Source organism: Triturus cristatus, chromosome 5_1 (genome assembly GCF_964204655.1).
Source record: "Triturus cristatus chromosome 5_1, aTriCri1.1, whole genome shotgun sequence".
NCBI classification, from domain to species: Eukaryota; Metazoa; Chordata; class Amphibia; order Caudata; family Salamandridae; genus Triturus; species Triturus cristatus.
In genome coordinates this window covers 409,479,789-409,507,021 of record NC_140587.1, presented here as the reverse complement: position 1 = coordinate 409,507,021, position 27,233 = coordinate 409,479,789, and the positions used below count along the sequence as shown (strand labels likewise).

The window sequence follows — 27,233 nt, the reverse complement described above, 5'->3', positions numbered from 1 at the left end:
CAGCGGCGCTGTTCCTCTTGCTGGCACGGTTAATTCAAAATAGTGCCTTCCATTAGCAGTTTCCCCACATGGTAGCCAAAACTTTGCTGTAAAGGTATTCCCAACGTGACCTCCATTCTCCCTTTTGTTTTAGTTTTTAGTTTATCTGTCTTGGATGGTGTAATGTCTTTGGTTTCTATTGAAACTTTGCGTGATACATCCACTTTACACACAGAAGAGCTGGTTCAGGATGCTTCTCAAATTGCAGAAACAGCTTAAATTGACATATCCTCTTCAACTTTCACTCACATGGGAAGTTCAGCTTCCCCATCAGATGTCTCGTGAAATGTGTCAGAACTTGCTAGGTCTCCTCTTGTGACCCATCTGAATATATTGGAAGGACCAATTGCATAGTTAATTCATAATTGCAAATTCACATGCATCTCCCTGAGACTAGGGCTCAAGGTCACAAGTCTAGTCAAAGTCTACAATAGTGTAGAGTGCATTTGCATTGCATGCGTTTCTCAATATACATATCATACGCTTACACACATATATTGAACTTATATTGACTTAAATCTTAAATCCTGTGTATTCTACTCCTGTGAAAAATACAGATCCGTGGAACGTGTATGTCCATTTAGGAGAAGTTGATCTTTTTGTAACATGGACCCGTAAACTTTAGCAAACATGTATGCGATGTCTGAGAGCGCAATTCATAAAGCTTTAAGTGCACCTCGTATAAAGTTGTTTTAGAGGCTCCAGATTTTCATAGAAAGGGCTTCATCAGTGTTTCCACGTGGAGAAATAAAGAAAATAGATGTATGTCCTAAGCAACACATGCTTCTCTGACCTGTACGCTCCTAGAAGACCCCGCCAGTAAGGACTCAATCAACCTACCTATGTCCAGGGGTCGAAACGTCGACATTTGACCTTGCCAGTACCCTCAATAGTGCAATGTGCACTGTGTTTCTCCGATTGTACATGGTTTCTGTCAAATAATCTATTCTCAAATGAATGAATTTCATCCTGATTATGTGGCATAATATTGCTTGCCTAACAATTGATTTGTGCCAATGTTACAAATATTTGTATGTCACTTACCCCATTACCTCACTTGACTCATCACCCCCCTTCCCCCCCTCCCTTGGCACCCCGCACTGTGTGATTAATGTGTATTTATCTAAACAAAAACGTGCTTCTATCTAGGTGTGATTAAATAACACTTGGATATTACTTGATTGTTTAAGTAATTGTGTTGTTTTTGTCCAGGCTTTAAAAATATTTATGTTCTGGGACCATTTCCCTTCTACTGTTTGATACCCAGGTCCCAGCGATTTTTGGGTTTACCCTTTGTTTTAACGCTGTACGCTCTGCAGGCGCATCCCCTGGAGTGGATACGGGGAAGGAGTAGGAGTTTGGACATTTACAATATCCAAAGAATTAATTTGTATCAATCCTTTAATAGTCGGAAACCAGTGTTAAAAACCAATGCAAAATGGGGGGGGGGCAATTTCTACAGCCCTTCCTATAGTTAAATCTAACAAGCTTTCCTTTTACAGAGCAGGTGTCGTCCAAGAGAAGTATAAGACATATTACTCCGACAATGGCAGCTTGAATCAATACATAACTGTGTTATCTTTATACTTGATCGATGGTAACAGGGTTGTATGTATTGTTGGAGCTGTGTAATGATCAGCGGCTCAAGAGGACTCATTTTTCACAATCATGCAGTATTTCTGTGTTCGCGGCATGCGTACATTTGAGGCAGCTGATGAGCAGGGTTTGTCCACTGAAGTGAAGATTTCTGCCCACACAGGGGAGATGGTTCGCATTATGCGCGTCTTTCAAAAGAAGTGAAGCTTTCACAGGCTTGACCCACTTGTTTGAATGACTCCTTTTCAAGAAAACAACATTTGTGACTCTTGTGTTTTGTTGTGCAGGTCTACTACAACACGGATGACGAGCGAGAAGGGTAAGACGCCTGTTTATCCCCTTTCTAAGCATGTGCAGGCATCAACTGGGGAGTAGGACCTTGAACCAGGGGATGGTGTAGAACATATATTAATGTCCTCTTAATCAAAATGCATAGGAACAAACCAATAACCAAACAGATGGCAACATTAAGGATCATTTGAAATCCAGAGCTTCTTTCTTTGGGAAGCAGAGTGGCCAGGGACTAGAAGTGAGTGGGTGCCATATGAACTGTGTCTTTATAGGGCTGAAATAGACATCTATCAGAGATATTTAACAGTCACAGGCAACCTTTATCCTGGGTGTGGGTTTTTCCTATTATGTTACTTGTCATTAAATTGGGTTTGTTCCAGGAGTATTGTTACAGTTCGTAACCAGGAGTCAGGTACTCCGCTCATATAGGGTCGTTGAAGATAGCTGACAGGTTACTCAGTCGAATGTCCCATCCGGAGCAACATCCTCGGGGTTCACTCACTCATCCCCACAGACACACCCCGACATTCTATGATGTCACAAGTCGACCGCGCAGAGCAGGGAAGGAAGGACAGAGCAGCCATTATAACGCGTGTGTTTTGGAACAGTGGTGTGAATTGTTAAAGGTATTTATTGCCAAAACAAGCAAATGCCCTAATCACAACTGTAACATGTCACAACCAAAAACAGACATCATAATAAATAAATAGAGACGTAATCATGATCTCAAATGGCTCCAGTGCTTCATTTGTAAAACAAAAATACGTGCCAGGGCTCTCATCAGGAGGCCACTGCAGCGTGCATCAAGCATTGCCCCTGCCAGCGCTGCCAACGACAGTACCAACACAACTAATAACCATCACACTCCCACAAGTGTGACATTTCAGACTATTCCTGGCCCCCAACCTATAAGAATGGCCTGGACGGCAGGGATCAGTCATTTTTTTTTTTTTTTTTTTTTTTAAAAACCTTTATTCGGATATTTCAGATACACAGCTATTCAGCCGACAACCCGGAGGTTCGGCAGCTCGTCAATCAACATGTGTAGTCATCTATAGCTGTCAGGCAGGAGAGGAAAGAAGGTTTCAATTTTTAAAGTAAAACATAACAAGCAAGGCAATACACATCATGTGTTCGCGTCAGTTCCCACCGATGAGCCGGCCCCATATCCAACATCAGATCAGCCCTCAAGTGTGGAGGGGAGGGAGAGGCAGAGGCACTAACTTTCTATCAGATTTCATCAGCAAAACTCAAGTCGGAAGTGGGGCTAGGGGGAAAGGTGCTCCTCTGGTGGGTCAGTGGCAGGAGGCAGGCAGATGTACCCCCTATACTGGTTCCAACCCCCCCACACCTTATGCCATTTCTTGGGCCTCCCCCGTGCACAATACACTGTTTTCTCCCGAAACATGCACCAGTCCATGTTATCCTTCCATGCATCCAGGGTGGGCGGGCTAGGGGATCCCCACAATCGTGCAATATCCCGCTTGGCCACCATATTACCAAGGGTCACCCATTGAGTCTGCGCAGCATCGTAGTCTGTAGGGCCCCACACGTTCAAAAGACAGCGCCGCGCCTCTGAGTGCAACACAATACCCGTGACCTCCTGTATCACAACGTGAATCTGCTTCCACAATTCCGCAATCACACCACACTCCCATATAATGTGCAGAAAGGTGCCCACCATCCCGCAGCCCCTCTTACACAGCCCGTCCTCGGAGAAACCCATGTGGACCAACCGGGGGCCAGTGACATAGACTCTGTGGAGTATCTTAAGCTGGACCAGCCGCAGCCTGGCGGGGATGGCAACCTCTTTCGGGGAGGAGACAGCGTACTGCCAGTCCTCATCGTCCAGCTCAAGACCGTCTCTAGTCCACTGGTCCCGCACCCCCAGGAGGAGATCGATACGGACGTTCACCAGCTTCTTGTAAATGAGAGAGATTGTGCTCTCCGGCACATGGCCGTCTAAGATCCGGTCCTCCAGCGGAGAGGATTCAGGCACCTTCTCCCCCTCAACGAGGACCAACCGCAGCGCATGGCGCACCTGCGCGTATCGGAAGTATTCCGTGCCCTCTAGCGCATATTCCGTCTGCAGCTCTTTGAACGACTTAATCCGTCCCTTGGCCAGCATGTCCCCCACCCTGGAGATACCAATCAGGTCCCATTTGTCGAAACCCTTAGAATGCCAGAGTTTCCCCAGCATGTCCGAGGCAAACAGCGGAGTGGCCAGTGTGAGTCTATCCTTCCACCCCAGGGAGTTCGTGACTGCCTTCCACACGTGCGCCGCCACCCCGGTCGGCCCCGTGAGGGACCCAGCCGGGGCCCTTGAGTAAAGTGCTCTATAGTAGCCACCACCCCGCAGCAACCACCGGTCCATAGCGAAGCCGGGGCTGAGCGCAGGACCGTAGACTCCGTGGTTGATCGCGCTCAGTTGGGAGGCCCAATAATATCTCCGGATGTCGGGAAGCGCGATACCCCCGTCATACCAAGGGAGAGTTAATTTTGCTATCGCTATACGCGGGCGGCCGTCCCACAGCAGTGAACGCTGTAGACTCTCAACCTCCCGAAAGTAACTGGCCGGAACCAGCTCCTGGGTGTTCTGCAGGGCATAGAGAAAACGGGGAAGCGACATCATTTTAAATAGCGCCGCACGACCGAGGAGGGAAAGCGGCAGCCGCCTCCAGCCTGCCACGTCCCGCCGCAGGCGCGCCAACGGAGGGAGCAGGTTTCGCTCATACCGTACCGTGGGGTCGGCCGAAATATAGATCCCAAGATACAGAAAACCCTCCCGGGCGATCTGGATCGGGCAATTCCGCGGGGGAGCCGGAGCGTCTCCACACAGGGCGTACAGATATGACTTCCCCCAGTTGATGGTGAGCCCCGAGTTCCTCCCGAAGGAAGTCAGGATGTCGCAGACAACTATAAGGGACTTCCGGGGTGAGGTAAGATAGAGCAGAATGTCGTCGGCATAGAGGGAAATGCGGTCCTCGTGGTCGGGGGACCAGCGAATCCCCCTCACGTCTGGGTGCCACCATATCCATGCCGCTAGCGGCTCAAGGGCGAGAGCGAACAACAGCGGCGAGAGGGGACAACCCTGCCTGGTACCCCTTCCCAAGTCGAAGGGACTGGAGGCCCTCCCGTTAACCGCAACTTTGGCGAGAGGTCCTTCGTATAAGAGCCTCACCCAGCCCACAAATCCGGGTCCGAAGCCGAACTTCGCGAGCGCGGCCCACAAATATGCCCACTCAACCGTGTCGAATGCCATCGTTGCGTCGAGCGCAGCCACCACGGCCGGTTCCCGCATCGTCCCGACCCGTGCGATCACACCATGAATGCGCCTAAGATTCAACGCAGTATTACGATGTGGGATGAATCCAGATTGGTCGGGGTGGATCAGGTCACCGACCACCCTGACTAGCCGGTTTGCGAGGATTTTAGAAAGGATCTTCGGCTCAGCATTGAGGAGCGAGATCGGCCTGTATGAACTGCACCTGTTTCTAGGCTTGCCATCTTCAGTCATTTTTAATGTATACTGAATTAATGATTGATTCTTGTTGTGGTCATCTCAGGCAGCGCCCTCTTGTGGCAGACTGTCACAAGCACCGGTGTTGAGAATTAAGTGTTGGTGCTGTGCACCGGAAACCACTGGCTCAAATTATGCACTGCATGGCACCCTGACAAGAATTCAACACACGCACCAAAATCAAGGATGTGCTCCTACATGGGATAGGACTGCTCTTTCAGCAGTACATTTACTCGCCCTGTTGTGGCTGAGTTTGGCTGCATTTAGAACTTTGAAACAGTTCAAAATGTACCTCTGTAGCTCTTTAGGCAAGTTTGTAACTCTGACAGTCTACATTTTTGCATAAGATATTTTGCGGTCCGTCTTTTCAGTCTTTGTTTTCTTGAGAAACCAATGCAGTAACTGCAGTCCTAGGAGTACTCCTACCATTTAGTAGATGTGACAAACCTGCAGCAAAGCGCATGCGGCCACAGTCCCGGGACAGAGGTGGGCTGAGATGGCGTGGGAGGAGATGCTGCTGAATTCCTTCAGAATGGCTGCAGCCACCTCTAGAATTCAACAACAGCACACATCAATCCTCCCCCAAGCCTGCTCTCATTCAGTAAGCAACTGAAACCCCACTAGAGTTCACTAAGGGTTTAATGCCACCCAGTCATCCTTGCCACAGGCTCCTCCAACCCAACCAGATCACCCGATCCACGTCAACTTTAAACATTGGATGCTTTACACTGGCCTTCAATACAACCCAGTGCACCTTTGCAAGGACTCCAGCTAGCTACACTTCATCTGACCTGCCTACACCCCCGCACCCCTGCCCCCGTGACCTCGTCTACCGCCACATTCTATACTGACTCTGCAGCAACTGAATTCCCCTCCTCCCTTCCCCCCCTCATACACCATTCAAATGCAGGTACTTGCTAGTCTCAAGCCACTCACACAGCATGAGGAACTGAATAACAGTGTAAAAGTGCAGCAAATCAACACATCCGTGCCCTCTTGTTGGAGCTTACATTCAGTATGTGGACGCTACCTAACTTTTAATGCCCTACCACCTCTACTGAGAAACCAATCGCATTGCATGCACTCTAACTTGCTTGTTTATATACTGTGTGTGTTTCACCTTGACACAGACGCTTGAAAATACAATTTGCCGAGCCATTCAAAGTCTGGAGTTAGAATACAAATGTACCTGTTTTTCTATATTTTGGCAAATTTCCCACCCTCGCTTCCACCTTCCAGGGAAAGCTTTGTAATTCATCTCCTTGTGGGAGACACGTAAATACAGGGAACCTTACATAGATAGTACAACTTCATTAACTGGGGAACCAGGTTCCAGTCTCCGCATCGGCTCACCTTTCTGTGATTCTGGGCAAATTACTTAGGGCCTAATTACCACTTTGGCGGTGCAGCACCGGGTCTGCCCACCGCTGCACCGCCAAAGCCGCGGTCAGACCGCCCGCCAGATTAGGAGTTTCTTCCTGGATGGCGGGCTTTTTTTTTAAGTTCCCACGGCGGTACTCAGAAAATGGGCACCGCAAAGGGAATGCCAAAAATAGCTCCTACACAGCATGGACTGAAAAGTCCATGCCGTGCAAGAACTGGTGTGCATGCACACAGGGGGGCGCATGTTGTGCCCACCTGTGTGCATCCACATGCGAAAGAGGCATGAGGGGCCCTGCCTTTGTTTCTACTCCACCACAATGTTCATGGAGGAGAAACCACCATGATATAGCCGGCGGAGAGGAATCTTGTTATATGCTTGGAGGGAAACCGACTGCCGCAACTCTGCCAGGGAGCGGCGGTTCCCTGGAGGCTGTGGCGGGGCTGTGGTGGTCTGGCCGAATCGTAATAGGGCGGTCAGGAGACACCCATCGCAGTGCACTGATTAGTCTGTGACCTTGTGTAATGTAACTGGTGCTCATGTAATCGCACCAGGTTGCACTCTGTGTGTCTTTATATATATATACATAAAATATATCTTTGCAATCACTTGTGTGTTTGCCTCCAGGCACTGTGAAATGATGTCATCAATCGGGCATGCGGTCACTGGGCCTTAGAAGTGTAGACAAGATTTGCAGCCGAACCTTCTTGTTCGATTTCATCATCACCATGTTCACGTACCTAAATTCATCTATATGCAGTTTAGTGCACGGTGGATAACAAAACCATTTCTAAGACTGTGTCACAGACCTCTCGGCCTGGCTCAGTTTCCCTACTTGGCTGCAAGGATTTCATATCTCGCAGAGACAGGAAGTCTGGCAACCCAGCAAACATTCTCTGAAGGGTCATCAGTCCAGAAAAGGAGCGTTTCCTAGGAAACGGCAGCGGTTTGTAAATAAAGCGGCCCACCCAATTTCCTACGGCACACATAAAAGAAGTACACGGTGGACTATTTCTGTCCTTTGTTTACCCGGCACTTCCCTGTTCTCTGACACATTCGTTGTTAAAAAAGAGGACATGAGCATTCACCGTCGGGTTCCCGAGAGCGAAATTGATTCCCCGCTTTCAAAGTTTTACAAAACTTTTAAGAGCTGTGAAGAAGGTCTTGGAGAAATATGTGTGAGTGCAGGGAGGGCTGCTGACTAGAGTTAGAGCTGCGCACACATGGTTTAAGTACAGCTTTGTGTTTCCATCTTTTAAAATAGTTTTTAAAATGTCTTCGTTGTATTCCGACAGGAGCAGTGTCCTGGTGAAGAGGATGTTTAGGCCAGTGGAGGAAGACTACGGCCCCCCAGTGTCCAAGCACATGAAAGAAGAAAATCATAAAAGAGGTACAGTAAGGGGATGCCACCGCACCGGAAATGGAGAGATTGCGATCACCGGAGGGGAAAATCCACAAACCTATTCTTACAATTCACAAATATGCACGTCATAGGTTCCGCCCCACAATTTCAGTAGTGCCTCACTTTGCGGGGCATTTTTAGGGGCCAGAGCTACCGACTTTGAAACAAGGGAGCCACGTTTGAGTCCTGGCCTTCTCCCGACATTCTGTGATTCTGGATACATCACGTCATCACCCCATACCAAAAAAACATGTGTGATATAATCTGGTGTCCTAGAAAGAACTGTAATGACCTTGGGTCAAGTTCGTGCTATATAAAACTGCAACAACAAAAAATCACCGGAAGTACGCATGAGGCTCTCAGACAGCTTTAACCTTGCAAGAGCACTCGTGTGGCCTGCTCATAGTCCTGAGCGCGCACGAGGCTCTCAGACAGCTTTAAACTCGCAAGAGCACTCGTGTAGCCCGCTCCTAGTCCTGAGCGCGCACGAGGCTCTCAGACAGCTTTAAACTTGCAAGAGCACTGGTGCTGGCCTGCTCATAGTCCTGAGCGCGCATGAGGCTGTCAGACAGCTTTAAACTTGCAAGAGCACTGGTGCTGGCCTGCTCATAGTCCTGAGCGCGCATGAGGCTCTCAGACAGCTTTAAACTTGCAAGAGCACGCGTGCTGGCCTGTTCATAGTCCTGAGCGCGCATGAGGCCCTCAGACAGCTTTAAACTTGCAAGAGCACTGGTGCTGGCCTGCTCATAGTCCTGAGCGCGCATGAGGCTCTCAGACAGCTTTAAACTCGCAAGAGCACTCGTGTGGCCCGCTCCTAGTCCTGAGCGCGCACGAGGCTCTCAGACAGCTTTAAACACGCAAGAGCACTCGTGTGGCCCGCTCCTAGTCCTGAGCGCGCACGAGGCTCTCAGACAGCTTTAAACACGCAAGAGCACTCGTGTGGCCCGCTCCTAGTCCTGAGCGCGCATGAGGCTCTCAGACAGCTTTAAACTCGCAAGAGCACTCGTGTGGCCCGCTCATAGTCCTGAGCGCGCATGAGGCTCTCAGACAGCTTTAAACTCGCAAGAGCACTCGTGTGGCCCGCTCCTAGTCCTGAGCGCGCATGAGGCTCTCAGACAGCTTTAAACTCGCAAGAGCACTCGTTTGGCCCGCTCATAGTCCTGAGCGCGCACGAGGCTCTCAGACAGCTTTAACCTTGCAAGAGCACTGGTGCTGGCCTGCTCATAGTCCTGAGCGCGCACGAGGCTCTCAGACAGCTTTAAACACGCAAGAGCACTGGTGCTGGCCTGCTCATAGTCCTGAGCGCGCACGAGGCTCTCAGACAGCTTTAAACACGCAAGAGCACTCGTGTGGCCCGCTCCTAGTCCTGAGCGCGCATGAGGCTCTCAGACAGCTTTAAACTCGCAAGAGCACTCGTGTGGCCCGCTCATAGTCCTGAGCGCGCATGAGGCTCTCAGACAGCTTTAAACTCGCAAGAGCACTCGTGTGGCCCGCTCCTAGTCCTGAGCGCGCATGAGGCTCTCAGACAGCTTTAAACTCGCAAGAGCACTCGTTTGGCCCGCTCATAGTCCTGAGCGCGCACGAGGCTCTCAGACAGCTTTAACCTTGCAAGAGCACTGGTGCTGGCCTGCTCATAGTCCTGAGCGCGCACGAGGCTCTCAGACAGCTTTAACCTTGCAAGAGCACTCGTGTGGCCTGCTCATAGTCCTGAGCGCGCATGCGCCGCGTGTCCTTTTATATGTGGCTACAAAGCCGCCCTGGCCTGTTTCACTGGGCCACTTTGGGTTACTTCACAGCTACAGAGTCCACATCGCAAAGCATATGATAAAAAGCAAATGCAAAAGATGTTTAAACAAAGGTAAGAGGGGGCTACCATGCAAATGGTCGTTTTTTAATCGTACCTATCAGACTCTTCCACCTTACGCAATTTTAGACGCAGTCACTAAAACACTTGGAAACATCTAAGATTATCCTTTTCTGCCAAGCCTTTAAAGAACCCTACCTGCTGCTCCCCGGGAGGGCTCTCAAGCGCCTACCTCACACTGCAGCAGGAGGGTTGGGCAACCTGTCAACATGGCTGTGTGTCCAGTAAAGAAACCTACACCGCCACGAGAGGCTCTGAGTCTTCTAGAGAAGAAGCAGGCTAAATATTTACAACAATAGAGTAATCTGAGCGCCCAACTCCTGGACAGTAAACCAATATCATATGGTTCTGTCATGAAGCCAGGGGTCACGTGCAACAATGCAGGGGCACAGCTGTGTCCCCTTACAACTGCTATATGACTTCCAAGTCAATCAGCCCAGATTCCATTTCTCTTGCCAAACAATGCCAGCAGAGTAGGGAAAAGTTAGTGGCTAAAATGAACCACAAATGCAAATGTCGAAAAGGGGGTGACAAGCATTAATTGCATGAAACAATAACAACGCATACAAAAGGTGTCAGGAGTATGAATCAGGAGTTGGGCTACGTAATGCCTCAGATTTCTTTTATTTTCTATAAAAGATACTATAAAGCAAAACAAAATAAATAAACAAACCTTTGCAAAAACACGTTAAGATAATAAGAAACTGCTTCTGCCCACTGAAATTCAACGACAAACAGCATTAAAATAAAAAAATAAAACTTTACTTAAAAAGTAAAACAAATATGTATGTTCGGGGTTGAGATTTTATTCACAAAAACACACATAATTCTTCAAGTGAAATGGTGAAAGGCATTTATCCATCACAACACTGCAACTACCTGATAAGAGGGTAGAGTGTATCGCAGAAATACAGCACCAAAAACACGTCAGGACGAGAAGCAAGTCAAAACCATCAAAAAGTAAGTGGAGATGACCATAATCCACTAACAATAATTAGAGTGTTCTCCTTTCTCCATCTCACTCTATGTATGAGTTTCAGGTGCAATACAGCTCACAACATGCAAACTTGGGGAAAGTTTCATGCATCGCACTCACTGGGTTTCCCAAGGCTAAGTCAACCTGAGCGCTTGTACATAAACTTAACCTGGCGCTGCAAAACAAGGTGTCCTTTCTCAGAAGCACTGTAAACACAGGATACAGTGCATCCGCTGTTTACTACACTCTCCTGAAAAAAATATTACATTGAATTTCCACAGTGGATACAGTATCCTAAAGCCACATTATGCGTGGTGTCAATGAGTATCTTGCTTAAGATACTATTTCTCAGTAAAAGTAAACATTTCAGAGGTTATTGACAGTGTCAATGCTATTCATTCTGCACGGAAATGCTTAATAAGATCAAAATAAACCATTCTACTACAAAGAGGGTCCTCAATTATTAAAAAAACGTTCCCCCATCCCCCCACAAACTTTGGTCACCTCGGAACCATTTTTGTTTTCGTGGTTATTGTCACTACAGTAGCACTTTTGCACTTATGTAAAACCATAAACCCTTAGGGCAATATTTATGACCCGGTTTTTATCGCTCTTGCACCACGCAACGTGGTGCAAGGGTGACTGTGGTGCAAGAGCGTTGCAAACCTTAAGTCATATTTTTGAATCCACGCAAACCCACTTTGTGTTGTTATTTGTGGCTCCAAAAATATGCAGTACGGCTACACAACACAAATCTCTGCGTCGCGTTACTCTGTCCTGGGTAGGCATTTCATGGGCACATAGTTTTTGATGCATTCCCAGATTTACAAGACCTTGTAGACCTGGAAATGTGCCAAAAAGATATGCCTCCCCATGGTTTCTTTATTTTACCTAGTTTTTTCCTCTTTCCTCTTTTTTCCGCATTCTGCAGCACACCTGGAAAGAGGAAAAAGCCTCTCAGGATTGTTTTGTGCAGGAAGGTACCCCTTTGTGGACAAAAACAATCCTGCCTACAACACAGGGACCCTTGTACCAAGGTGGAAGGGTGCATGCATTGGCACTAGGCTGCCAAAACGGCGGAAGCTCAAGCAAAGAGTACAGGAATGTGCAGTATTGGATAAATACTGCGCATTACTGCCCCTTCCCTGTGACGCAGGGCAGTGCAGCAAAGTGACTTGCTGCCCTGCACCACTCAAGTCATACATATGGCCCTTAGTGTGTACAATTATCGTAACTATTTTGTTATGTTATGTTATACAATTTCCAAAGCACATTAATACCTATGCAGGTATCCTGCTGCTGAAAAATTAAAATAGACTAAAATAGAAAATTATTGAAAATGTAACTAAGTTTTTAAATGTTTATGAAAACCTTAATGTCTTGAAATTTTCCGCATGGTCACAGGAAGCGTTTTGAGCAATTAAATAAACCAGACAGTTGCCCTGTCTACACTTCAATACATTAATGAGCAGTTCATCATCAGAACTAATGTATTTCAGTTCTCATCCACTTTTCTAGGACTGATATGAATACCTTAAAAGCTCCATATATTTATTTTGCAGGGTTGGCAATATAATCATTTACATATATAAATATATAAAGGGAGCGCTTCTTCCATATGGCCAAAGAATTGATCTGTACCATGTTAGTGACAGAGACCATATGAATAAGGTTACCATAGTTCGATGCACTTTAACATAACAGTATTCACAGGAATTCTGGGCTCTGTGATCCTTTTTTGGTCTCGCCTGAGCCAGTGCGCATGCGCTGCTCTGCGAGGCATTTAGTAAGGGCTTTTAAATTCTAAACACACGCACGTGTGTGTTTTTTTATCACTTGCTATTGGGCTTTGCGTGCTGTTTTTCTAAGAAAGACAGCACGCAATTGGCCCAAGGGGGGGTGCATGTCCTGCCTTCTCTGTTCTGTGGCCTAGGGTGCTCGGGAGCGAGCATGAGCGCCATCTGTTTCCAATTTTTGCGCCCATTAATTGGAAACAGATGGCGGTCTTCTCCTGCAGCGGCAGGCACAAGCGCGCTCGCACCACTTCTGGGCTTATTTCTGCATAGGGCTTGTTGCACTTTTTCAGTGCCACTGTGCTACAACTTGAATGCTACAACTTGAATTTAAATCTCCGACCCAAAAAGCCTACACATTGATACTGGCGCATTACCCACTGCGCTACTTCACCCATTGCCTTTTATTTTCCTTCATCCCCATTTTCGCTGTCAGCCCTTCCGGCTTGAGCTGTCCGGGCTCAGTCCCAGAGCAGTTTTCATTTGAGCTCCCGCTGCTGCCTGCTCGTCCAGGCCAGACGCCTGCCCAGGTTACCCTGTCTGCAGCCGACTGATAGCAAGGCCACAGAAAATAAAGGTTGGCGAAGCATCTCAGCGCCAATACGCGGCTTACATGCCAGCTGCTCCTGCCAGCCCTGGCAGCTTCCGATATCCAGTGTGACAGAGGCATCCCCTGTAAATACCGCATGGTGTGTGGGGGAGGGGGCGAGTTAATGCCTCAGGCTGCAGACGTCACCGCATGGAGTGGCAGAACACTTCAATAGTTTTCACTCAGATTCGCGACACTCACTCTCGTGCCACCGCCATAGCTTTAATCAAGCCCCCTCACACTGGCACGGCTCGGGTGGCATCGAGTCTAGGCCCCGTTCCTACAGCCCTGTTCGGATTCTGTGCAAATAACCAATTTACGAGCCCTACACAGTCTGGCGTAGTGTTCGTCCGCCAACCAACTGCTGACTCATCTATGTGCCCCCTTACTTCACTGTATCACCTCTCTAGCCCTGGCTGCTGGGCTTCTCGGCGCTTAGCCCCGTCCCACGACCACCACTGACGTCGGCGGCGCACGCTGTCCTTTCTCCACTCACATCTTAGCTGCAGAGTGAGCCACCTAGGGACACACACCTCTTGTCATTTATACTTCTGTTTAAAAGAAGAAAATAAATGTGAATTCAGTCACGCCTTAAAAAGTTCCTTCAAAGACACCTTGTCAAATGGGTCGCAAACCTCGATCCACTGCCTTCTTTCACAGTAATTGTATGCAAGGTAAACGTCTTCTTGCCTTCATTTGTATAGCGCCTTGATCAAAAGCGCTGTAAGAAATACCCTGGCTATTAAAATACATTGACGAACACTGTCTCCAGACCTGCGAGCCATTATGACTACCAATTCACTGCTTAAGCCACCACCCTCGGAAATCGGTCGCCTTGAAAATCATGCCTTTCCCTGCTCTCCTACCTTCTAGTAAGGCCTCATATCACTTCCTGCTCTTTCAGTTCAGCATTTAGTTAGGGCGCTAGGCCACTCCTTTCTTCCGTAGGCCTGGCTGGGGTTACCATGGGCGCATTAAAGGTGCTATGGTGTAGCACGGCACAGCATAGCACAGCGTAGTACAGCATATTACAAACTAACAGTAGACAATACAGTATTACACACAACAGAGGAAATACCAGACACCATATAACACAGCAGTGTACTTCATGGTGCCGTGTCCCTTATACGGTTAATAAATCTGTATTTGTAACATATTTATGAAGCACAGTAAATCATATATTTAAATGTCTTAAATATAGCAAATCTAGATGTATTGTTGACAGTATTCTTTACTCTAATTTTTTAAACCGTGCACACTTCTTTGTAAGTTATCTTAGAAAAAAAACATAAAGCAGAAGGTTACATAGTAGAACATAACATAACATAGCATGGTGTAGCATAACAAATCTTAACAAGAAATGCCAACATATAACCTACTACATCAAAACATAATGTAACGTACATAGAGTAGCACTGCAGCGCACAGCATAACATAACCACACAAGGTGACATGCTGATAACACAAGAGCACATGGCAACATGTAAAATAACAGTTTTTATACAGTACTTAACAACACAACTCAAATTTATAATAACATAGCAACACATAATATATCAACACATAACACAGCACGTGACAACAAACAGCCTAACATATCAAACGTCAGTAAGGAACAACACATCAACTATTATATTTTATATTTAATAATACCACTCAGTGCCACATAATTACACGCCACATAATTACACTCTACTGAATGCAACATACACTCCACACAATACCACTAAGTGCCACATATTTATACGCCACATAATTATACTCTACTCAATGCAACATAAATACACTCCGCATATTACCCCTCAGTGCCACATAATTACACGCCACATAATAACACACTACTCAATGCAAAATAAATACACTCCATATAATACCACTCAGTGCCACATAATTACATGGCACATATTTACACTGTACTCAATGCAACATAAATAGACTCAACATAATACCACTCAATACCACATAATTGCACGTCACACAGTTACACTCTATTCAATGCAACATACATACACTCCACATAATTCCACTGTGGCACACAATTAGATGCCACATAATTACACTCTACTCAATGCAACATAAATACACTCTACAAAATACCACTCAGTGTGACATAGTTACACACCACATAATTACACTCTACTCAATGCAACATAAATACACTCCACATACCACTCAGTACCGCATAATTACACACCACATAATTACTCTCTACTCAATGCAACATAAATACACTCCACATAAATGCACTACATACCACCGATCAACATAAATGCACTGCACACCATGACACAATTTCACTAAGCATAATTTCACTCAACACCACAGTTCCAGGCCACACAATTCAACTCCTTTATTTTCAAATACACACTGCATAATTACACACCAAACAACATATTTCAACTCCACAATCCACAACGTACCTCCAATCCACAGCATATAGTGTGACCACCTGAGCACCAAACATCATTCACCACCATCATTTTGCAAAAGCGCACCACCTAAGAATCACGTCAGTCTGCCCTTGGAATCTGGCATCTGTTGATTCTCCCCTAGTGTCTGTCCGCTGCTCGTGTTCTAATTAAATGACTGTTTTCCAAACTCCACTCCCTTGTTATTTATGTCCCGCTCCCCCATAACGTTTTTTTTTAATAACAAACAAGCATGAGAACAGGCAGGAAGAAGTTGCCAGTAGTGCAAGTACAAAGGAAATGGAATACAATTTTTATGTTAAAATCTTTTTTTAATCAGGGTTTTCAGTTGTATATAATGTTGTCTTCGTTTGTATAAAGGTAACAAAAATGCTTTACACTTTTTATTATTACTTTTCAACATAACGCACAACAGCCACAATGATCTACAACATTGCCAAAAGTTCTGGCTAAACACCTAAGGTCCCAAATGCGAGACCTATTAGCTATGGCAATGCTAGTTTATTTTAATGATGTGTGTACAAAGGTGGTTTTAGTTGTCAGTGTTAGCAAAATACATCCAACAATTGAAAGCATTCAAGCCTCATTTAATGATTCTCGCTGGTTTCTAAGTACTTGTACCCACATTTTCTACGAGAAATATGATTGCCCTATTTTTGAGCATAGAATTCTATACATCTGCATAAAAAGCTAGCTTATATTAGCAGTGTTCATATGTAATGTCATGGTCACCCTACTGTATGCCTAACCATGAATGAGAAATCTTAAGACCCACAATCTAAAAGTTGACACTTTGTGGGCAATATCTCTGGAGACAAATGAGAAATTTGAGCATTCTGCTTATCTTCCCTAACTAATTTTTCTCTTATACCGAAACACCTCTCGTCTCATCCCCAGTTTAACTCTATGGTAGTATGTGTGTCCAGCCTTATGAAGAGCACACATGCTCTGCTATTTACTCCCTCCTACATTAAGGTCTACCTGCTGGCCCTTCCATCAGTATATGGAAGATAGAAGCTTCCATTAATGCCACTTATATAGGATACTGATAGTTCATCTGTGATCATAAGATCCACTTCTTGCCTGAGAATGCCAAATTTATGTCGGTTTCACTCAATGAAATGGCTAAAATCATTAAGTATGTAAAAAATACAAAGCAGAGGGAGGTGTTGGAATGGCCCCTCACCATTCATATCTTGAAAGGACAGATACAGTTCATCACCCTGCTGATCCCAACAGTTTGTTTTAAAACAAAAAGCACCCAAGAGGCAATTAACTTTGGGACTAATACACAAACGTGTTGGCAGAGCTAGGTGGAAGGTATGGCATATACAATGCATTTACTCTTGTAAAGTCTTCATCCATATTCATAGAATCGGATTTATTGAATCACACAATCACAAATTGCACATTCCAAGGTGGGGAATCGCAAGTATGATAGATTTTTCACCATCCTAAATGCAGGGTTAGAAGTGGGGAAGGAAGCTATTATAGGAGTGCTGACCTTACAAAATACATTGAGCACCCACAAACCTCTACGTGTGGGTATTCCCAACCAATTTGCAGGTCGTTTCCTACACTGAAAGAGATGCAAATGCATTCCTACAAAAGTCGTAAAAAGTATTTTTGCAAGATAGGCCAATAACACTCTTATTTTATATAGGGGTGAAGTAGAATTTATTTTCCATGAGTAAAAAAATTATTATTTGAAAATGCGCATTTCTGCACCATATACTCGTGCAAATATTCATTCGTTAGAAAATGTGCATGAGAGAATTTCAGAAAGCTGGAGTTCTGGAAATCTAGAGCTGCAGTAAAATCAGAAATCTGAGCTAAAGGTTGTAGGAAATCAACAGAAGAAGTCATTTGTAGTGGGTGCACTATATATATATTCTCACTGATGCACTTATCCACTCACTAACAGTAACTGTAAAGAGTTGCATGGTCTCTGCTTTAGCGACGTGGCCATCAGAAGGTAACTGGAGGTGGTGAGAGAAAGAGAGGGATCTGGAAGGCGTGCTGCTGCCTCTAGGATCTTTTGCCTTATGATTACACTGATGTGTTTGTGTTCTTTACCGATTGCCTTGACTCTGCCCTCTTACTGTTGGGTCTTGGTTCTTTCAGTGCTTCTGTACGTCAGGAAGGAGACAGACGAGGTGTTTGATGCGCTGATGCTGAAGTCGCCGACAGTGAAGGGTCTAATGGAAGCGGTATGTACCCTTAATCAATCCATCATTCACAGTCCGCCCATCAGAAACCCTCAAGGTGATGCCGCAAACACGTTTTCATAGATTCAAGGCATATATTGTCAATTCCCTTTCACTTAGGTTCTCTCATGAAGTCAGGTTCTCAAGTTCTTCCAAGTTGAAGCGGGAAACGCTAAAGGTGACTCCAAGGTGTTTGTAGAACGTGGCATATCTCTGTACTCATTAATTCACAATGCACGCATTATCATAGTACACTGTTGTTTTAAAATGATTGTGCAGTTTAATAAATATAATGGAACCAATTCATATAAACAGATGCAAATTGTCATGATTTTTTACAGCATGGCTGACACACAATGATCTCTTATATATCCCTCATGTGACTCCTAGCAATACACGCAGTGGTAAGTTGCAACTCTGTGGTGATACACAATACTCTGATCTAGCCATGCGTAACTTAACAAATGGCGTACTTTATACACTTAAAGGTTGGTTGTTCCCAAACCTTTCCACAATATCCCTGTTATCCTATTTTACATTTTTGGACTGTATGCATGGCATAGATTCTGCATGCATAACATTAGTGTAATGTGATATTTAGTTTCGAATTTTGTTTACCCCCTTGAAAATAACATATTTTATTCTTACACACACCTTGTTAAAGTAAAGACTATTGGAGCTCATTTAATAACCATAGCATTTCACAAAGAAACATTTGTACTACACCTGGGCGAAATTTTAATTATGCTGGAGTCATCTGAGTTATTTTCAGTAATTACGCATTACTCTAGTAATGTGACATTAACGAAATTACGCAATTATGCATTCTTGAGTAATTAAGAGACATTGGTTCAAAAATACCACACCAGGAGCACAGGAACAACAAACTTAGAGCGAGCGCGTGGCTGCTGGCTACCGCTGTTCACGTCTTGTAGCATATAATACTATTTTCGTAGCACAAGATTTATCCTTGGGCCCATTTTGGACACATGGGTGTATTTCGCATGAAGAAAATAGCGCTGCATGCTGGATTACACTTCTCATGTAATTATCTATAATTATGAGCAATTGTGCAGTAATTAGTTATTACACTTGAAAGAATTAGGCCTGTTACGCCCTATCACTACATTTTACTAAGAGAAACAATAGCAGTACATAGTGCAGTGCAGGGTTAGGTGATGAACATTAAAACAAATAGGTAATTTGCAGTAAATACTAATGTGTCAGTTTTTAGGAAAATCACTGGCAAAAATATGCAAACACACTAGGGGTCTGATTGTGACTTTGGCGGTGTGGGAGCGGGCCGCCACGCCAGTGCCATGCTTCCACACCACCAAAGGCGCCCATGACAGTCCTGCAGCAGTGAAGTACAAAGGCTCATACGTAAGGCATTGAACTGCAGCGCCAAAGGAGCGCCAAAGCAAGATCCTCCATGGCATGGACGTTGTAGTCCATGCCGTGCAGCAACTGGGGTGCATGCACACAAGGGGGCTCAACATGTGCCCCCCTGCATGTATCCCCGGCCCTAAGGCAACAGGGGCCCTCTAGGGCACCCTTAGTTTCCTCACTGCCAAACTTTTCATGGCGGGCTCACCGCCATGAAAAGGGTAGCAGTGAGTAAAGCCTTAACATGTTTGGCAGTGCCGCAGTGGCACCACCAGCATATTGCAATCCTCAGACCACTGCGCCACTGCCGAGCGTTTGTGGTTCCCCGGCGGTTGCAGCGGTCCAATGGCGGTCCGACCGCCAAACTCAGAATATGGCGGTTGACTGCCGGTGTGCACCGGCACCGCTGCACCACCAAGGGTTTGGCGGTCCACGGACTGCCAAACTTGGGATTGGGCCCTGTGAGAAGCTGGCTTGGTATATGGTGTACACTTATGTAAGTGGGCACCTTGCACCAATCCAGACAACCCTAATGGTAATTTTAGTGGTCTTAGACAACCTTAGAAAGCTCTCTAAGTGGTAGCTGTGGAGAGCAGCCTACAGGCTTAGTCCAGAGGGAGTGTAAAGAAGCTTGTTTTACCAGAACATAATCTTTTAGGTATAGTTTAAGTGAAAAGAACCACACAGTGTATTTATAAAAATATGTATTTATTATAAGACACTCACTAACACATGCAGATATCTCTTAGCCGGAGATATGCACAATGCACACAATACTTTGCAATAGAAACAGGCAAGTAGTACGAAATACACAGTGGTCAACAAACCATATACTAAAATAGTGGTATGCGAACCAGGTGTCGAGTCAAGACTATACCCAGAAGACGTAGAGGTGCCAGGGACCCAAGGAACCACCCGAGGTAAGTAACTAGGAACCCCACGAGGGCCGTGTGCAGAGTGGGAAAACGACCGCGGGCTAAATACATGTCAACGGGTAAGTCATGGTTGCAATTTTAAAGATGAAGGACACTTCCCAGTGGACCCTGAAGAAACCCTGTGGAAGACAGAAGGTTGGAGAGCCACCCCACCCATGTATACCCTAGGAACCAGGATATCTACAGCAGGGAAGCCGGGTGCATTGGTGTGAAGTGACGTTGAAAACTGCCTTCCAACCCAATGGATTTCTTCAGGAAGATGCCACTGCTGGGGAAGGTGAAAGTGTCCCATGGAACCCAAAGGTGAATTCAAGTTGAGAAGTACCTGTAAGCAGAGGGGACAGAGTCTATGCCACTCAGGAGTGACCAGGAGGCATGGAAGATGAATGCCCACCGATGTCGAGTGTTGCAGGACAGATGGCAGTGACCTTGGAGCTGCAGCTGTTAGGACCAGGCGAATCTATGGAAGACCAGGAGCCGTTCACAAGCTGTCCCACGTTGGATGTCGAGAGCTGAGGAGTCGGTGTCCGTCGAGAACACCAACAAGCCTTGGTAACAGCAAACAACGTGGAAAGCGAAGAAGGTGGAGTAGCGGGACCAGCAAGGTTCAGGTGACTCACAACAAGCAGGGTACTCAGGGCAGGACCCGAGCAATCAGGGGAGGCCACAGAATTCAAAGATGACCCCCAGGCCAGAGGCACTGGTGTCGCGAGAGGACCTCGAACAGCTCACTAAGGATGCAGGCCCACGATACAAGGGTTGTGGTGAGGGTGAAGATCTTGGTCACTGGATGTGCTGGTGGTTGGAGCTACTTGGAGCCTTAAGATCTTGGTGGAAGGAAACCAAAAAGCCTTTGCAACTGCAAGTCGATGCTTTGCACAGGGGTTCAGTTCCTGCGGCTCCGACGAAGGAAACTGGCCTCAAACTTGGTGAGAGGACAGGGCAGACCTTGAGGGATGTGAAGAACCACCACCTGTGTTACTGAGCCTTTCGGAATCCGTGGGAGCACAGGATCAGCAGACTGGTCAGCTTAGCTGCGGTGCCTGCAGATGCAGGAAAGTGACTCCTTTACTTTAAGGGAGATTCCTTCAGGTGTCTTGGATGCCCACAGGCCTTGGAAGGTTCCTGTATGGAGCACAGGCATGGACAATGCAGCAGACGAGTAGGACATCAAGTTCAGAAGCAGCAGGAGCCTTCCCAGTTGCAGCCTTGACGCCCAGATCAAAGTCCAGCGAAGTCCAGAGCTCCCAGACAGTCGAAAAAGAAGTGAAGTGAAGTGAAGAAGTGAATTGAATCTTGTCACACGACAAATCTAGGAACCCACCCTCAGGTAAGCCCTTAAGTACCTTAAGGAAAGGGTTGGGACGAATCAGGGTTCCGCCCCAGGGGAGGGGTCAGACAGTGGGGAGGATACTCCCATGTCCTTTGTCAGTTGTGCACCAGAGCAGGAGCCAACGGGTCCCTGAAGTAGATTGAACTGTACTATGCAAGGAGGGCACCGAATGTGCCCTTCAAACAGACTGAATGGCTCTGGCAAGCACTCCCAACGGCCCCAATACATTAAACACTGTCTGGGAGGTGGTCACACCTACCTGTGACAGGATACCTATTGTTCTGCCTTCCTCTGCTCGAGCTTTGCTCAGCAGCAGGAGGGCAGAATCGTGTCTCTGGTCGGCAGCAGCCATGTTGTGCTTTCCGGGTCTAGAAGACTGATACCGGGAGCACTGGGAGCCTCCAGGAGGAGCTTTACAGCTTTGATAGGAGCTGTGATAACAAACATGATAGGGTTCGTTACAGCCAGTTTTGAGATGGTCATCACGTACTGACACATGGCCACTCTATGTATCGTAAAGGCTGATGCACTTACAGCCCAGGAGAATGGATTCCTAAGGCTGTAGGGGTGTCCAGCTCATGCAGGACACACTCACACTTAGAACCGAGCACCCTGCCTTCAGGATTGAAAGGACTGCTTTAGGGGTGACTTATAGGTTTTAAGTGCAGGGAAACCTATATCTTTCGTAAGTGGTGCTAGTAACAGCTTACTCAGGCTGTAATGGCAGGCCTGTAGTTACAGTTTGAGTTGTCCCTCAAGGGTGGCATAATACATGCTTCATCCCATAGTAGACCCCTGGTGTACTTAGTTCCTGGATACCTCAGTACCATATACTAGGGACTGATAAGAGTACACTGGTGTCCAATCTGGGATGTACCGAAGTACTTTCCGTACCAATTTAGGGGAGAAAGCACAGAGACTGGGTTCCTGATTAGCAGGATCCCAGTCACACTAGTCAGAAAGAGCATGGCACCAGGCAAAAAAGGGGGGGTGGGGGTAACTATAAAAGCAGATCCTAATTTCCTACAGGCCCTAAATGTCTAGGTCTACAGCGGCATAAAAAGAGTGAAATATACATAGAGTGACTTTGAGTGAGTGTGGTAGTAATCATTTGTGTCTTTCTAGTTGTAAAAGATAGCATTTAAGTCTGTTTGAACTCCTGGGGACAGGTGAAGAGGGCAGAGAAGGTAAAAGGACTGGAACTTGGAGGAAGGAAACTAGAAGATTATGGTTGGCAATTTTAGGTTCTGGGTTGGAGTGTAGTGGGATAGAAAATCAGAGAGGTAGCTGTAGGCACTAACTTTAATTAATTTGAATAAAAGCACCAGTTAATTTACAAACTCATCACAATCAGCACCACTGCTTACTTTGCAGAGAAGCACACCATCTCTGGTGGTTGCTGGCCCACATGTAATCGGGACACCATCAGACTACAGAATAAAAACAGTAAAAAAGAAAAAACAAGACAATAGGTCTTTTCCATCTATGCACCCAGAATCTGGAACAAAATCCCCGTATCCATCAGTACCATCCCAATACTGCTACACTTTAGGAAAGAGTTGAAGGCTCGCCTCTTTTAAAGAATACTACATCACACTGCGCTAACCGGTGACAACCGAGCTTCCTTGTCTCTCATGTTACTCACAGGACTTTAAACTTGCCATTGACATTGTACAGTGCTCTGCTGCCTTTTGGTTAGGTTTGCATCATAGTAATACCATATTAATAGGTACATACATACATATGGATGTCAGTAGCTTGTATAAGATTGTTTTAGCCATGAGTCTGCCAGTCTTGTGGTAATGCGATGAAGTGGGAGTGTACCTAGGAAAACCGTAAAAGGTTCTAGTTGTGAAGTTTAAGACTCCATCAAGTGGGACAAAGGAATATAGGTATGTTTTTATACAGTATATGCATCACTTAACCCTGAACCATTCAAGTTTTAATAAGATTTGTAGGTAAGTGTGGGGAAATACATGGAAATAGGAACAGTCATTTCTGCATAATCAAGAGGGCTTAAAAGTGCATAGGTTATCCCCTAGACAGTTTTGGGTTTGTGAAACACCAGTAAGTTACATCTTTAGAATTTAGGGCTTCTGGTGTCTGATACATGAAATGTCTGACTACATAATTGCTATAGGCAAACTCAAATATAGTAGTTGTTCTGAAGCTTTTCAGCTTGTGTTCTGAAGGATAAATGAAATAATTTCCCATCGCACTCACCTCGAATAAACAGTTTCAGAATCCACCTTAAAACTTATGTGCAGGAAAGCTTTTTCCAAAAGACTTATACTTTTTTCTGTATCTTCTCGAAAAGATTGGCATATATCTTTCTCTAGATCCTAAAAGGATCCACAGTGGTATGTTGTTTATCAAATTCTCCCTGACGCAATAGACCTACTATTACATGTTGCATAAAATAAGATCTCAAAATTGTTTGGGATGTAGTGGTAACATTATCCCTCTTATATGACAGCTACTAATTTGCAGAAAGAGATAGATTGCTTCATTGATCATTCAAAGCATAACAAGTATGTGTAATCAGTGCTTAATTTGAGTCGGTGGTTTCCAGTGCTCAACACCGGCACTTAAATGTCAACACCAGCACTTATGACAGTCTGCCACATGGTGGAGCTGTTTGTCTTATTTAGAGATGAGCACAACAGTAGTTTAATTCAATACACATTAAAAATGCATAATACCTGACACCCAAGATATTCTTATAGCTTTGAAGGCCTTAAATAGTCTGAATTTTCACATGTAGGAGTGTGATGGTTAGTAGTTGGTTCGGTACTGTCAGCAGCATTGAGAAGGGGCAATTGGTGGTGCAAGCTACAGTGGCCTTCTGACGAGGGATCTGGCACTTATTATTTTTTACAAATTAAGCACTGGCTGTAATAGACTAGACTGATGTTGGTTTGTCATGTATTGCCCAATGGTATTAGCATAACAAACATTTTCTATTTATCTGTAGATGTCTCCCTCATTTTAACAGCAAATGTTCATTCCATTCCCCTGCCCCATTGGCTATTTATATTCACTTTAAATATGCAGAATCATTTGTGTGAGTCAAAGTCAATAATCCTTTGGTAATTGCCATTAAATGGAAACAGTAAGAATATTGCATTTCTGTGCTTTCCTAGTCAAACAGGAGAGTGTCCCTTTACATTTGTAGCTTTACTGCTTAGATGCCCTTTTCCTGCCCTCTTGTGTTCATGAAAATACAAAAACAGAGAGGCAAAACAAATATTCAATTCAACCAGCAAGAAGACATAATCTTGAGTCTTTGGGTGAAATTTCAAATTCTTCTTTATTAGCTTCAACCAGACAACCAAGCAGCCAATGCGTTTCTTCCTAAACAGGGCTTCCCCAGGGCTGCAAATGTAACATATATACATCAATCAATTTAACAATACTAATAAAAACAAACAAAATAATTTTTTAAGACAAAGACATTGTGATACCCAACCCTTTGTCCAGATGCAGGCTGAACTAACAACACAAGAGTTAGACTTGCATCCAAATCGGAATATTTTAAAGCAATTATCCAACAGAACACCACGATTAAAGACCCAAGAAAATTCCAAGTAATAGATAAATGAAAAAGACAACGAGAAGAGCTAAGAAGCATCGTTGGGGTTCCTTTACATCCAGAAAAACATACAACCCCAAGAGAGAAAGGAAAAAGAAATAACCAAATAGTTTTAAGATGAGAAATAGATATTTTTGCCAGAGGTGAGAACAGTTTACACCTGTGAAGTGCAAAGAAATGAGACCAAAGTGAACAATTGTGCCGCACTGTAAACAAAAAAAAGGGGGCCATAGCCATTGGTGTGCAACGTGCACCTGCCCAAATATGCCCCCAAAAAATGTCAATCACAGCCCCACCAACAGGTACTTTTTTGAGGTGTAGATAGTTGCTTGGTAAACGATAACCCACTCGAAATAAGTAGCCTGCATTAAGGGAATGTAGTGCAGAAGCTGGTGATCATGAGACACTTATGTCTGATCACCCCAAGTCGAGTTGAGGACCCCCCAATTAAAATAAGGCAATACCTTCTATTCAGACTGTCAGGAGATCCGTAGTAGGTCTGAAAAATGCTCAAGTCAAACGGTGACAAGAAGACATATCGGGAGACGCCGTCTAAAAGTTAAGTCCCGTGAGACACTTGTGTGGACACTCCGTACTTCCCCACAAATGGGAGTCGTAGAAAGTTCCTGGTGTATGCTAAAAAACAGAGACTTGGACAATTCTTACACCATGTCCTTTTATATCATCAAAGGTTCTGATTGACATGTTTAAAGTGTCAACATGAACCCCATAACAAAATACATAACCTGTTCACTAACATTATTACTCTAAAAAATGTGCATAGGCAAATAGTCCATTGGAAAATAAGCTGGTCTAGTATCTAAAACCGAGCGCAACAACAACGGATACCCCAGAGGGTCTAGGCTAAAGACCAAATATTGAGGCGGTCTTGTGCTGGGAAACGTTTGTGCTACGTTACAGTTAATCTAACCAAACTAATTATGGCTCGAATCTTAGAGCCTGTGCACAAGTCAAGCCCTGATAATTTTTGCTATGTAAATCATTCAACAAACATCACATAAGTTATGATAAAGTATTTTCAAAGTTCAAAAAAGTTTACTTACCACGTGAAAGCTTTGAAGGTAATAAGTCAGATTATAGCACTGCCCCGAGAAGTGCTTATTAAAAGTGATAGTTTTTAAACATGAACCATTAGTGAACTAAGAAGGTAAGGCAGTTGTGATGTAAACCCCATGCGTGGCCGAGATAGTTATACAGCAACATTATAGTCTAGGAAATCAAACACAATAGGTTTTTGTACAACTGGCATTCTGAACTCACATGTGAAGGTGCTTTACAGTGTGATAGGGAAGAAAAAGAGTTTTGCCGAAATATAATATGGGCCTAGGATCACACAATTCAAGCAGAGAAACTACGATTTATCCAGGTTTTTAGGTTTCGCTTTGTACAAATCAGCCAGTAAACGGGTCTCCATTGGTTTTTCCTTATGTTAAGGCTTTGCTTTTACCCCTTAGTGCAGTGTTTAAATAGCGGTTACTCAATCCCAAGATATTGGGGCACTTTACATAAGCACCAGTTACTTTACACAAGGTTACCATTAGTTGTCTAAAGGTATGAATAGATTAAGTGATTTTCCCAGAATCAAAGGATGTTAAGCCGACCCTGAGACTCACACCTGGTTGGTTCCCCAATTCCAGCTCTGGCTAACACCACACCCTGGTTGAGGTAGGGTGGCATGCAGAAACCACATTTTGGCTTGGCTCGCTATGGACTTGAGGTTCCAACAGGGAGCCAGGTTTCATGCTCGAGCCTGGCTTGATCTGTCTGTGGCTCGCCCACCTCTATACAACAATATTAGCTATGGGAGCGACTTGAATTAAACAGATGACAATCTCCTAAATGAGATGGCACGTGTTTCGCTCTCCATCTGTGGTTACAT

General features: G+C 45.2%; 1 protein-coding gene across 1 annotated transcript in view; it reads left to right on the top strand.

The window, feature by feature from the left end:
- The window catches only part of GRHL2 (grainyhead like transcription factor 2), a 481,294-nt gene that overhangs the window by 434,512 nt on the left and 19,549 nt on the right, over window positions 1-27,233 (top strand). The window contains exons 12-14 of the mRNA XM_085605159.1: window positions 1,923-1,954; window positions 8,123-8,217; window positions 18,005-18,090. Of these exons, the coding sequence (XP_085461285.1) occupies window positions 1,923-1,954; window positions 8,123-8,217; window positions 18,005-18,090 (213 nt within the window). The remainder of the gene's footprint in view (window positions 1-1,922; window positions 1,955-8,122; window positions 8,218-18,004; window positions 18,091-27,233) is intronic.